The sequence below is a fragment of the Cladosporium halotolerans genome (genome assembly GCF_011745625.1).
Source record: "Cladosporium halotolerans strain TM138-S3 chromosome Unknown Sca55, whole genome shotgun sequence".
NCBI classification, from domain to species: Eukaryota; Fungi; Ascomycota; class Dothideomycetes; order Cladosporiales; family Cladosporiaceae; genus Cladosporium; species Cladosporium halotolerans.
The window spans coordinates 66,235-78,020 of NW_027191506.1; the positions used below are offsets into that span (position 1 = coordinate 66,235).

At 49.8% G+C, this 11,786-nt stretch overlaps 1 protein-coding gene across 1 annotated transcript; it reads left to right on the forward strand.

The window, feature by feature from the left end:
• Positions 1-8,279: 8,279 nt before the first annotated feature.
• Positions 8,280-11,786, forward strand: WHR41_09171 (uncharacterized protein; the record flags this gene model as incomplete). The annotated part of the gene is made up of 2 exons (XM_069377775.1): positions 8,280-9,913; positions 10,397-11,786. The coding sequence occupies 2 exons, from the start codon at positions 8,280-8,282 to the stop codon at positions 11,745-11,747; spliced, it is 2,985 nt and encodes a 994-aa protein (XP_069225395.1). The 3' UTR covers positions 11,748-11,786.

The following is an 11,786-nucleotide window of genomic DNA, read 5'->3' on the forward strand; positions in this document are numbered from 1 at the left end:
ACAGAGGCCGGAGGATATTATCGGGGCAACAGATGAGCAGTTGGCGGCATGGCGAGACATCCACCAGATGACACAGCGGAGGCGCACAGAACGGACCGAGGATGACAACAACGACAATAGCGACAACGATGAAGAGGACGCCGAAAGGGACAGTGAAATGAAGAAACGGCTTCTGGAGCTGTGGCTGCTTCTCATCTGCCACACCACCGGCGCTCGGCGATACCAGTCGCCTCTACTGAGCTTTTGTGCCATGCTCAGCATCAAGCCGTCGACGCGGAGTTGGATGGAGCCTGGCAACTTCAACAGCAGCCTCTCCGCCATGATATGGGTCGTACAATTGCTAGTGTTCTACGACAGCGCCGTAAAGGAACAGCAGGGATGTGGGGAGACGCTGAAACTGGTGAAAGCCTACTGCGACCAATATCTTCAACAGACCGTGGAGACACCTATGGGAGAGATACTCAGATGGCGCTTGTTATTATTCAAGGTGTCGGGCGCGACCGTTGGCACCCATGAAGCTTCTTGGGACGAAAGTGAAGAGGTACTCACATACGGGGACACCGAATTACGGATGGACCACATCCCGTCCCTGCTTGCGTCTGAGTACCGGGGGTGTTGCCAGCTCCTTTACGACGATCTGATGCTGGGTCTCACGAGTCTTCGCCGAATGAGTCCTCGGCTCCTCAAAGACGGTGTCAACGTCGATACCGTGAGTTGGAACTTCGTCCAACACAGAGACAACGCGACGATCCTCGATGGCACAGAACGAGCATTGATAAAAGCAATGGAACGATCTGAGCAATTATGTCGAATCTTTCTTGTTGAGAATAGTCAGTCGCCCGGTGGATTGGCATGGAGGGAGAGCGCAATGGCCAGTTACGAAGCTACCGTGCAGGAGTTTCTGAAACGGCTCAGCGTCCTCATACACATCAGTGGCGGGCAACCTGTACGGGAGAGCGAGTTCTTTTCGATGACATATCGCAACACGCAGCGGCGACGGTCTATCATCATCCGCTTCGAGCGTGTGATGGTACACGTGCAGTACCACAAAGGCCAGCAGCAGACGGGAAGCTACAAAGAAAATGTCCGCTTCCTCGCCAACCCTATCGGAGAATTGCTGCTCGACTACATCACTTACGTCCTGCCGTTACGTGAGAGGTTTCTACGGCAGACCTCACCTGGATCGTTACTTTCCCCGTACCTTTGGGAGAAGGATGGAAAAGTGTGGCCGGAAGGCCATCTAAGTCGGTACTTGGAGGAAGCAAGTGTTCGGGCGTGCGTGCCGCGGCTTCACGTCGCCAACTGGAGGCAGATCACGGTGGCCATCGTAAAGACCAAGTTTGCTAGCCAGATCGAATGTTTCGATCCCGACGAAGGCGACGAAGACGCAGAAGAGATCGATGCAACGATCAGGAGTATGACCGAACAGCGTAATCACAAAACACGGACAGTGAACCGGGCATACGCCAACCAGGCCGGGGCAGTTTTTGCCAATTTGTGGGATGGGAAAGTCCGGACGGGACTACAGGCTTCGACGCTGTGGCAGGATTTCTGGGGCGTAGGAATGATCCTCAAGCAAAAGAAACGTGGGAAATTGGAGCAAGAATCTCGCTTGGCGAAACGGGTCGCTATGGGCATCTACCGTCCTCGGAAGCCTTGGTCGACCGAAGCTCTCCTTGGAGGGGTGAGGAAGCTGTATGGCAATAAAGAAGCAGGCTGGAAATCCGTCGAGCAGGAGCAAGCTCTCGCGACGATAATGTCGTGGACCGAGCAGGTAGTCGCCATCCTTCCCACGGGAGCTGGGAAGAGCTTGCTCTTTATGCTTCCATGCACTCTACCCGACGCCGGGGTAACAATACTCATCGTACCGCTCGTTGCACTTCACGGAGACATGCTTCGGCGTGTGCGCGAGATGAAAATTGATCACCTCGAGTGGCAGCCAGGCGAAAGTCGAGAAGCAGCACTGGTACTAGTCAGCGCCGAGGCCGTTTCGTCGAAGGACTTTATGAAGTATGCTCGTAGGCTGATAGCAGAGCAGAAGCTCGATCGGATCGTGGTCGACGAGTGCCACCTGACTGTGACTGCGGCCGAATATAGGCCCAGCATTATCGAGCTCACAGCGATCAGGAGCCTGAGAACTCAGTTCGTCTACCTTACAGCCACCCTCCCGCCATCTATGAGGGCGGAATTCGAGGAGAGGAACTATCTGCACCACCCTACAGTGGTCAGGGCACCCAGCAATCGACCGAACATCTTCTATATGGTGCGTAGGATCGACGCTCACTTGGGAAGCCTTCTCAAGCAGGCTGCAACCGAGGCCAAAGAGGCATGGATGGAGTCGGGTTTCTTCGACCACGCCTACGACAAGATCATACTGTACGTTAGGACGTGCAAAGATGCAGACGATCTGGCAGAGCTACTCGGCTGTGATGCGTACACGGCAGAGAGTGGGACACCGGCAGAGAAGAAAGAGATACTCGATCGATGGGTTCGGACTCCGGACACGCCTTACATCGTCGCCACCACCGCTCTTGCCGAAGGGTTCGACTATCCACACGTCCGGCTCATCATGAACGTGGACGAGCCGGAGTCGTTGGTCATCTTTGCCCAAGAGTCCGGTCGGGCGGGACGGGACGGGAAACGTGCATATTCGATGGTATTACTTCCCGCAACCTGGCAGCCTCAGGTCTCAGATGTTCCGTTGGATGAGCCGCGCGGGACGAACAACTACAGAGATGACCCGACACTTCGGAAGCGCCACGATAAGGAAGCAGCGCATCGATACCTACTGGGCAAGCAATGCTACCGGACGTCCCTGAGTGACTACTTGGACGTCGCTCGCCATCGAAGATGGTGCATGCCCGAAGATGGTGCATGCCCGAAGATGTGCCTTGCGACATTTGCAAGGTGGCGCATCAGGGCATGATCGAACCCGTGGATAAAGTCGAACAGGACGACACACAGGGCTTCAGCTCATCCAGCAAGAAAAGCTTCGGGCCCACACAGAACTAGCGCAGTATCGTCTGGACCTAGCGAGTGTGAAGGGAACGTGCTTGCTCTGCAGGACAGCCAGACACGACTGGAACCATGATTTCTCGACTTGCCCACGGCGTTTCGACATCTTTGAAGAAAGGAACAAAGCCAGGCGGCGGCACGAAGAACGAGGGCGGAAATGGCTACAGGCATACTCAAGCTGCTTCTGGTGTCTGAATCCGCAATCGATCTGTCAACAAGCGGAGCTGGGAAGCAGGGGTGGTAGAGGTTGCGAATACAGAGACATTGTACTCCCGCTCTGCTTCGGAGTTTTCGGGAGCGTTGAAGGGCCAGGGTGGCTTTACGAGCAGTTCGAGCGGAAGTTCAAGAACGTGGAGGATTACTTTGACTGGCTAGGAGAGGAAAGTAGATTTGGAGGAGGAAGCGCGATACAAGCAGTGCGAGTAGCAGGGCTAGCTCTACGGTCAGTGTAAGGATCCTAATTATGTTTTCGTACGTTGAGAAGTAGGAGACTAAACCCTAACCTCTTGGAAGTGAAATAGATAAAAAATGAAATTAAAGGTTAAATGAAAAATGAAATAGGAAGTAGGAGAAAGAATAGAATTAGATAAAGTAGATATTAGGTTTAGAATTAGGAAATATATATAAGATAAAATAGGAATAAAGTTTTTTTTTTTTTTGATTTAAGGAAAAGAAAAGAAGAGGGAAAAAGGGATAAAGGAGAATATTTTAAAGAAAAAAAAAAGTAAGAAAAATAGAAGGGAGTTAGGGTTAGAAGTAGAGTAGATTAGGAAGAGATTAAAAGGTTTATTATAGTAAAGAAATGATTAGAAGTTAAAGGGTAAATTAAAGAATAGTAGTAAATTAATGTTAGTAAGATTAAAAGTGTTAAATAAAAATTAAAAAGATAAAGGAGAGAAAATTAATAAGAATAGAAAATTAGTAGGATTTAAAATAAATAAGAAGAAAATTAAGGAATAAAGATAGAAGAATAAAAGATAAATTAAGAGGAGTATTATAAGTAAGATAATAATAAAAAAAGAGTAATAAAGAATAGAAGGATTTTAGAGTTTAGGGTTATAAAGAATTAGAAGTAAAGAGGTTTTTTTTTTTTTTTTTTTTTTGAAAAAAGAAAGAAGAAAAAGGGAAAAAAAAAAGAGAAAAGATTAAGAAGGTAAAAAAAAAAAAAAAGAGAAAAGATTAAAAAGGGAAAAAAAAAAAAAAAAAAAAAGAGAAAAGATTAAAAAGGGAAAAAAAAAAAAAAAAAAAGGAAAGTTAAGGATAAAGAGAGAGATAAGTAGAAAGAATAAGAAGAGAGAAAAGAGAGAAAGGTTAGGATAAGGAGAAAAGAAGAAAAGAAGAATAAAAGAGAAAGAAGGATGTTTAAGAGGATTATAGAGGATAAGAATAAAGATAAGTAGTAGAAATAAGTGAAGGTAAAGGAGATAGAATATAGTATAGATATAAAATAGAAAGGATAGGAATAAATAGATGATTATAGTATAAGATAGATAAAAGAAGAAGAAGAGAAGAGAAGGAGAGAAGGAGTAGGATTAGGATTAGGATGACTCTCATTCTACGAAGAAATCACGGTGGTTTTTTTGAAACGTAGGCGAAATTTGAGGTGGGTCCGGCTTATCGAGACGGTGGTTTTTTTGAAACTTCGACGGTGGTTTCTTTGAGCATCTGATGTCGTAAAATCACGAGATAAAAGCAGAAGATACATTCTTGCATCGCAATACTAGAAATGTATTTAGATACGATAAACAGCGTTTTCTTAGTGTTGCATGTATGAGGTCTTCTGAAGGGTTAGGGCATCGCGACGCGGGGCTGTGTAACAGAACACGCTGGCGTCGCAAATATAATGTCGGCGTTGACAGAAGAAGAAAGCAAGATTCTTTCTTGGGAGGGAAGGGCTAGGGAATAATTGCGATGCGGCGCGTAAATATATAGGCATCGCCCGTCGAGTTCAAGAAAGCGTTAGGGTTTACACGAATTATTCTTTTCACAGCATCAGAAGTTGACACAAGAAATCTGGAGCAAAAATGGGTCGCGCTGGATGTGACTTTGACAGCATTCTTCAACACAGACAACGATACAAGATCATCATATGCAAGCCGTGTGCTTTCGCTGTCGTACCGGAACAAATCGATCGTCACTTGCGTGAGCATCACCCGCAGGTCGGCAAGGAAAAGCGTAGCCGGATTGCGGCGATTGGGGTAGCGCTAGAGGAAGTAGCACACAGCAAAGAGGAGGTCGTATACCCGCAAGCGAACGAAGGACCGATTGAAGGGCTCGCGGTATACAAGGACGGGCTGCTGTGTATGGGACAGCGAGACGGAAAGGCTTGTGAATATGTCTGCCGAACGATTTCTGGAATGCAGAAACACTGCCGATCGGAACACGGCTGGGTGAACGAGAGAGGACGTGGAGGAAATGTGCGAAAGAAGGGGTTACAAGCGTTGAATCGAATGTGGGAAGACAAGCAGAGGTGTCAGCGATTTTTCGAGTACCGGCAGTGGCAACGATACTTTGCCGTATCACGAGAGGAATCGATCGGAGAAGACGGAGAGGGGGACGAAGCAAGGGAGGAAACGATCGATGGCGAGTCACAATTGCGAGAAGTGTTACGAGAGAGCCGAGCAAAGGTGTCTGACGCACGGCAGCGGCAGGCCGTCGACGGCAGCTTCAAACGATACGTTGCAGACCCGTGGCTCGAATTCACAGGGTGGCACAGACACTTGCAAGGCTTTCAGTGGGACGATCTACTGCGGTTCGTCGAGCCGACGGCTAGAGAACAATTGCAGAAGCAGGGAAAGCGCGGGAAAAAGGCGGTCCGCATGCCGGAAGAGGATGAAGGAGAGGAAGAGCTAACGAGAGCTTGCAGAGGGACGAGGAAGGTAGTACGAGAGGCATTCGAGGCGTGCAGACCGGGGACGACAGGCAGAGCGATATTAGAGTACGTCAACAGAAAGGAAGCGGCGGGGGATCAGCCGAGCATGAAGGCGTTCGATGGCAGCCGGAAGCCGAGATCTAACATTACCCCAGCTGGTGAAACCTGGTTACACCAGCAGTTTTGAACCCGGTTACACCAGCAAGGCTTTAGGGTTAGGGTTGTTGCTGGTGTAACCAGGACAGCTACTGACAGGGGTAAGAAATTTCCATATTGTAAGCATTGTCCAACTTATGAAAAATTGTAGGTATTGCAGATTGAAATCCAATCGCAAAAACCTGTCGTTTAGGGTCGAAGCGAATTGGTAAGCATGGAGTCGGACAACTTGGCTGCGACTTACGCTTTCAACGATCTGCTGCGTTCCACTAGCAAGCTTTGCAGCCTGTCTTTCTACCAAAAACACATCCCATGCGCACCGGTGCAAGTAGTCAATGACTCCAGCATATGCTACAGTCAAGATCTCAAGCTCCTCTTGTGTACTACTTGCAGCAAAGTTCAGAGCCGAGATACGACGATCCGGCATCTAAAGCAGAGGCACCGCACCGAGTACAGCCGATTAAAGAAGGCCTTGAAATCGATTCAAGACGAAATCAGCCGTTTACCTATCAACGCTGCGGAAGCAATCAGCATCAGCCATAATAAATATTACTTCTCTTGCTTGCCCATCACCTTCGACAACTTCAAGTGTAGAGAGTGTGCTTATGTCGACATCAATCGAAAGAACGTCCGAAACCACTTCCAGTCGCACCATTCTTGTCATATCAAGAGTACTAAGAGTACGAACCAGAGGGCAGACTACGTACTCGAAAACATTCCTCTTCAGGTCCTAGAAGGGTTCCCTAACAACAAGAAAATTTGCTTCATTCCCAGGCTACCAGTTCTCCAAACCGATACACCATCCACCCAGCCTAACATTACCCCAGCTGGTGAAACCTGGTTACACCAGCAGTTTTGAACCCGGTTACACCAGCAAGGCTTTAGGGTTAGGGTTGTTGCTGGTGTAACCAGGACAGCTACTGACAGGGGTAAGAAATTTCCATATTGTAAGCATTGTCCAACTTATGAAAAATTGTAGGTATTGCAGATTGAAATCCAATCGCAAAAACCTGTCGTTTAGGGTCGAAGCGAATTGGTAAGCATGGAGTCGGACAACTTGGCTGCGACTTACGCTTTCAACGATCTGCTGCGTTCCACTAGCAAGCTTTGCAGCCTGTCTTTCTACCAAAAACACATCCCATGCGCACCGGTGCAAGTAGTCAATGACTCCAGCATATGCTACAGTCAAGATCTCAAGCTCCTCTTGTGTACTACTTGCAGCAAAGTTCAGAGCCGAGATACGACGATCCGGCATCTAAAGCAGAGGCACCGCACCGAGTACAGCCGATTAAAGAAGGCCTTGAAATCGATTCAAGACGAAATCAGCCGTTTACCTATCAACGCTGCGGAAGCAATCAGCATCAGCCATAATAAATATTACTTCTCTTGCTTGCCCATCACCTTCGACAACTTCAAGTGTAGAGAGTGTGCTTATGTCGACATCAATCGAAAGAACGTCCGAAACCACTTCCAGTCGCACCATTCTTGTCATATCAAGAGTACTAAGAGTACGAACCAGAGGGCAGACTACGTACTCGAAAACATTCCTCTTCAGGTCCTAGAAGGGTTCCCTAACAACAAGAAAATTTGCTTCATTCCCAGGCTACCAGTTCTCCAAACCGATACACCATCCACCCAGCCTGAAGTCGCAACACCCCAGCCTGGCAACAGTCGCCCACACTTCCTTGCCGAAGATGTTCGAACAGCGATCCTTAACGCACATGAAAAGAGCATCGAAGAGAGGGAGTGTGAACAGTCGTACAACGATGCAGCCTCTAACAACAAGAAATTACTCAATAGCTTCCTCACTAACTCCAACCTTCTCGACTTCCTCCAGGAGAAGGACAGAGACATCCTTGTCGATCTCATCAGCACACCCACTAGCACTAATCTCAAGCTCGAGAAAGATCTCGACCTCGAGCTGCTCGAGGCAAACATCCTTAGCTTCATGCTCGAGGCGCACAAGCACATCCCCCACCTCACGAGAAGATTGCGGCAGTTGCTGAGAACGGAAGACGTCTCGAAATCGTACAAGGAAATGAAAGACTTTATCCAGTTAACAAGGCCCGAACCGCACTTCAAGAAATACTGTCGACTGGCAACGTTCATAATCCGAGTCCATCTCATCCAGGAGAACTACAAGGAGGCGTCTTCTGATACGATCAAGAGTAAATACTTCGATGCCACCGAGCATATCCATCTCAGCGAGGAGACTAGAACGTTCATAAAGCGGCTCATGGACCTTGGAATCAAGCCGATCCAGGACGATACCGATCAGGAATATACCCCAGCTTTACGCAGCATCGTCGCTCGACTTTTCCACTCCCTGTTGAAGGATCAGATCCACTTGAAGGTCAAAGAGAACAACACGTTCAGGAACTCGGTTGTCTTTTTTTACTTCTGTAACATCTTACACCCGCAGACAAAAGAGGTCCTCGACAGCCCCATGGTCAGCAAAATTGCCAGCATCTTCATCTACAACAGCCGGCTGATGTTCCTCGCCTACTACTACGCCGTTGAAGATAAACACGTGCTTAACGAACACGATATGAATCGAATGTACGAGAAAGAAGTTCGCAAATATCTCAGCAACGATTCGAAGAATTATTTCGAGGAACTCACGCAGATCCGGGCCTTCAGTTTGAAGCTCGCCAAACAGCACAAGTCGACGACTTATACCATCAAAGAGAGCCCGGCGGGCACAGTAGAGTTCAACGGCGTGCCATATCCTATCGAACACATCAAGAACTTCTTCATGCGGTTGGGCGTTCAATTGGAAGGGCAACTCAAGAGTAAGCTGCTGTTCGTCAATCACCTGGACACGCTCGGGATCGATTTCAGCCGGATCGAAGATACGCCGCTACTCAACAAGACTGGCCAGAGCATTGTCGATACCCCGCAACTCGAGCGATTCAAGTCATGGTTCCTCCAGGAGCTCGTCAAGGGGGACAGCGAGCACAATCGATTCTTCGTCAAAGACGTGCGGGGCGGTCGAATCCGATTTAAACAATCGAGCGTTCAGCGCTTCCTTGCGGATCTCAACACTTTCACGGAGCTCCTCGCCAATGCCATCAACCTGTACAGTGGTGGCCCTCTCCGAGGCACGGAGCTAAATCTGATCCTCTACAAGAACACTAGCATAAAGGATAGGAGCATGTTGTACAACAAGGATGCGGGGATGTTCTTTGTGAAGACCGATTACAACAAGACCAATAATATCACGCGCAAGGAAAGGGTCAGCTACCGCTACCTCACACCGGTGCTCAGTAGGATCGTCATCATCTACGTGGCAGCCGTCTTGCCGCTAAGGGACTACATCTATCGCCAACACTATCGCGACGAGCAATACGACAATCCGTACCTGCTAGGCAGAAACCAAGGGGCCGTCAGCTCGTACTCGATCAGCATTCGCTTGCAGAAGGAGACGTCCACCTCTTTCCGCAAAGGACTGAGTCTACAGGCGTGGAGGAAGATAATCAACTTCATCATCAAGACCAAGATGCACGCATCCCCGCTCGATCCCGACGATAGTAGTGACAGCAGCGACGACGAAGACCTCGTGGAAGACAAGCAGGCCAACAGAACCACCCAAGTCAGCTTCAACCACTATTTCAACTCGGAATTCTTCGTGAACAGCACCGTCACCCCAAAAGATCTAAGCGCACTTCGAGAGTTCAGCATCCGGTACTTCAATTACTTCAACCTGCTGGACGACTTGCAGCCCACGGATCAGAAGTACAGCCGTATCACCATGAGCACTGATCCAGGGCCGGTCGAGATGGTCACGCTCGATAACAGAGGCGTGCTGCAGCGCCTAAGGAGGCTGTACGGCGACCCGAACGCCAACTTCTTCAACAACGAACAGAGAAAGTGCGTTAGTCAAGTGCTCTCGGGTCGACCGTACATCACATACATCAACCGAACGGGCTCGGGCAAGTCGTTGGTGTACTTGCTGCCGGCGTTCATCAAGCGGAACCACCTGCACGTCATCATCACCCCCCGACTCGCCCTAAAGGACGATCTCTACGGAAAAGCATGTGAGCTCAAACTCCGTCCGAGTCGGTTCGAGGACGCGGTAACATACGACAGCAACCTGATTTTCTGCTCGGTGGAAGACCTCGACTCGCAAGGGCTGAAGCAAATCATCGGCAGGCACAAGACGCTTGGAAGGGAGGTCACCATTATGCTCGACGAGGCGCACCTGTTCTTGATCGAGGCAACGTTCCGAGTCCAGCTTCGCAACCTCATCACCATTCTGCAGTACAAAGCCGACGTGGTGTTCATCACCGCCACTCTCCCGCGGCCGCTCCTGCAGCTCCTCAACACGACGTTCGGCATCGCCAACTTCAACAGCATCATCCGGGGTAGCAGCAACCGAAGCGACATCAGTTATCGAAGGGTGTACTACAGCGCCAAGGGAGACCGAGACGAGGTCGTTCGCGAGACGATCCGGGATATCGAGCGGGGAGACGACGACGTCCGAAACAAGGTCCTGATTTTCGTCACGAACAAGAAGCAGGGAGAGGATCTCGCGGAACTGTTGGGAACGGACACCGTCTACTCCGGCAAAAAAGACCTTCAACGGATCCTGCGCGAATTCCTCGAGAGCAAAACGCAAAGGTCACTGGTAACGACATCGGTCCTCGAGGTGGGGATCGATATCAAACAGATCAAGTACACGATCAGCGTCGAGCCGATCCATAGCTTGACTAGCGTCGTGCAATCCAGTGGACGGATCCGTCAGCGAGGGGTCAGCTACATCGTCTGCCAGCAGCCGAGCAAGAACAGTCGGAATCGGATCCAGCGGGATGCAAACGTGCGGCGAGAGGTTCGGGACATTGACGATTTCAAGGAATTGGACCGGTCGTGGTACGGATTGCTGACTGTGGAAGAAGGCTGCCTCCGGACACCAATCAGCCAATTCTTAGACCACGTGCCGTATCGGTGTCAGGGCCATAGGGACGATCTCTGCTCGCTTTGCGTGGAGAACGAGCGGGTGAAGGAAGAGGGGCGGAAGAGGGAGGAAGGTGTAATGATGGAGAGACGAAGCCGCTGGTTGGATCTGGAGGAGAAGCTGCTGCAGCTCAAGGAAATGTACTGCATGTACTGTGTGCTGGATCCGTACAACACCAGCAACAGCATCAACCACGCGGGGACAGAATGCCGAGCGATGCAGGGGGACAAGAAAATGAAGCTTGTACGTGGGCAGGTGGAAGGTGAGCTCCGACAGCAAAGGTTACCACCGCACGAGTGCGGATGCATTCAGTGCCTGATACCGAAGAACATATGCTTGAAACAACAGGAGAACAACGGACTGGGGGAGGGAGAATGTTTGATGGGGCGATTCCTGGTGGAAACGATGGCGGTGCTATTCCGTTTCCAAGAGCGGACGGAAGGGGCGATCGCCGGCCTACCAAAGCGGACGGAAGACTTGGGGGAGTTCGTGAAGAGGTTGATGGCGGCTCGGGGGTGGTTTACACTTAAAACAGTGCGATTAGTGGAGGTACTAGGAGGGTTGGATATAGTAGGGATGATAGAAGCGATTGAAACCAAAGAAGAAGGGGAAGAAGGGGAGGAGGGACAGGTAGAGGAGAGGGCTTGGGTAGGACGGGGACGAAAGAGGCGGGCGAGCACGATGGGCAAGCCTAACCAAAAAGCAGCGGAGGGGAACACTTATCCCCAGCTAACCCCAAGTCGGCGCTAACGGCAAGCGGCTACTGGATTTCCGTTTTGAGTAGCATTG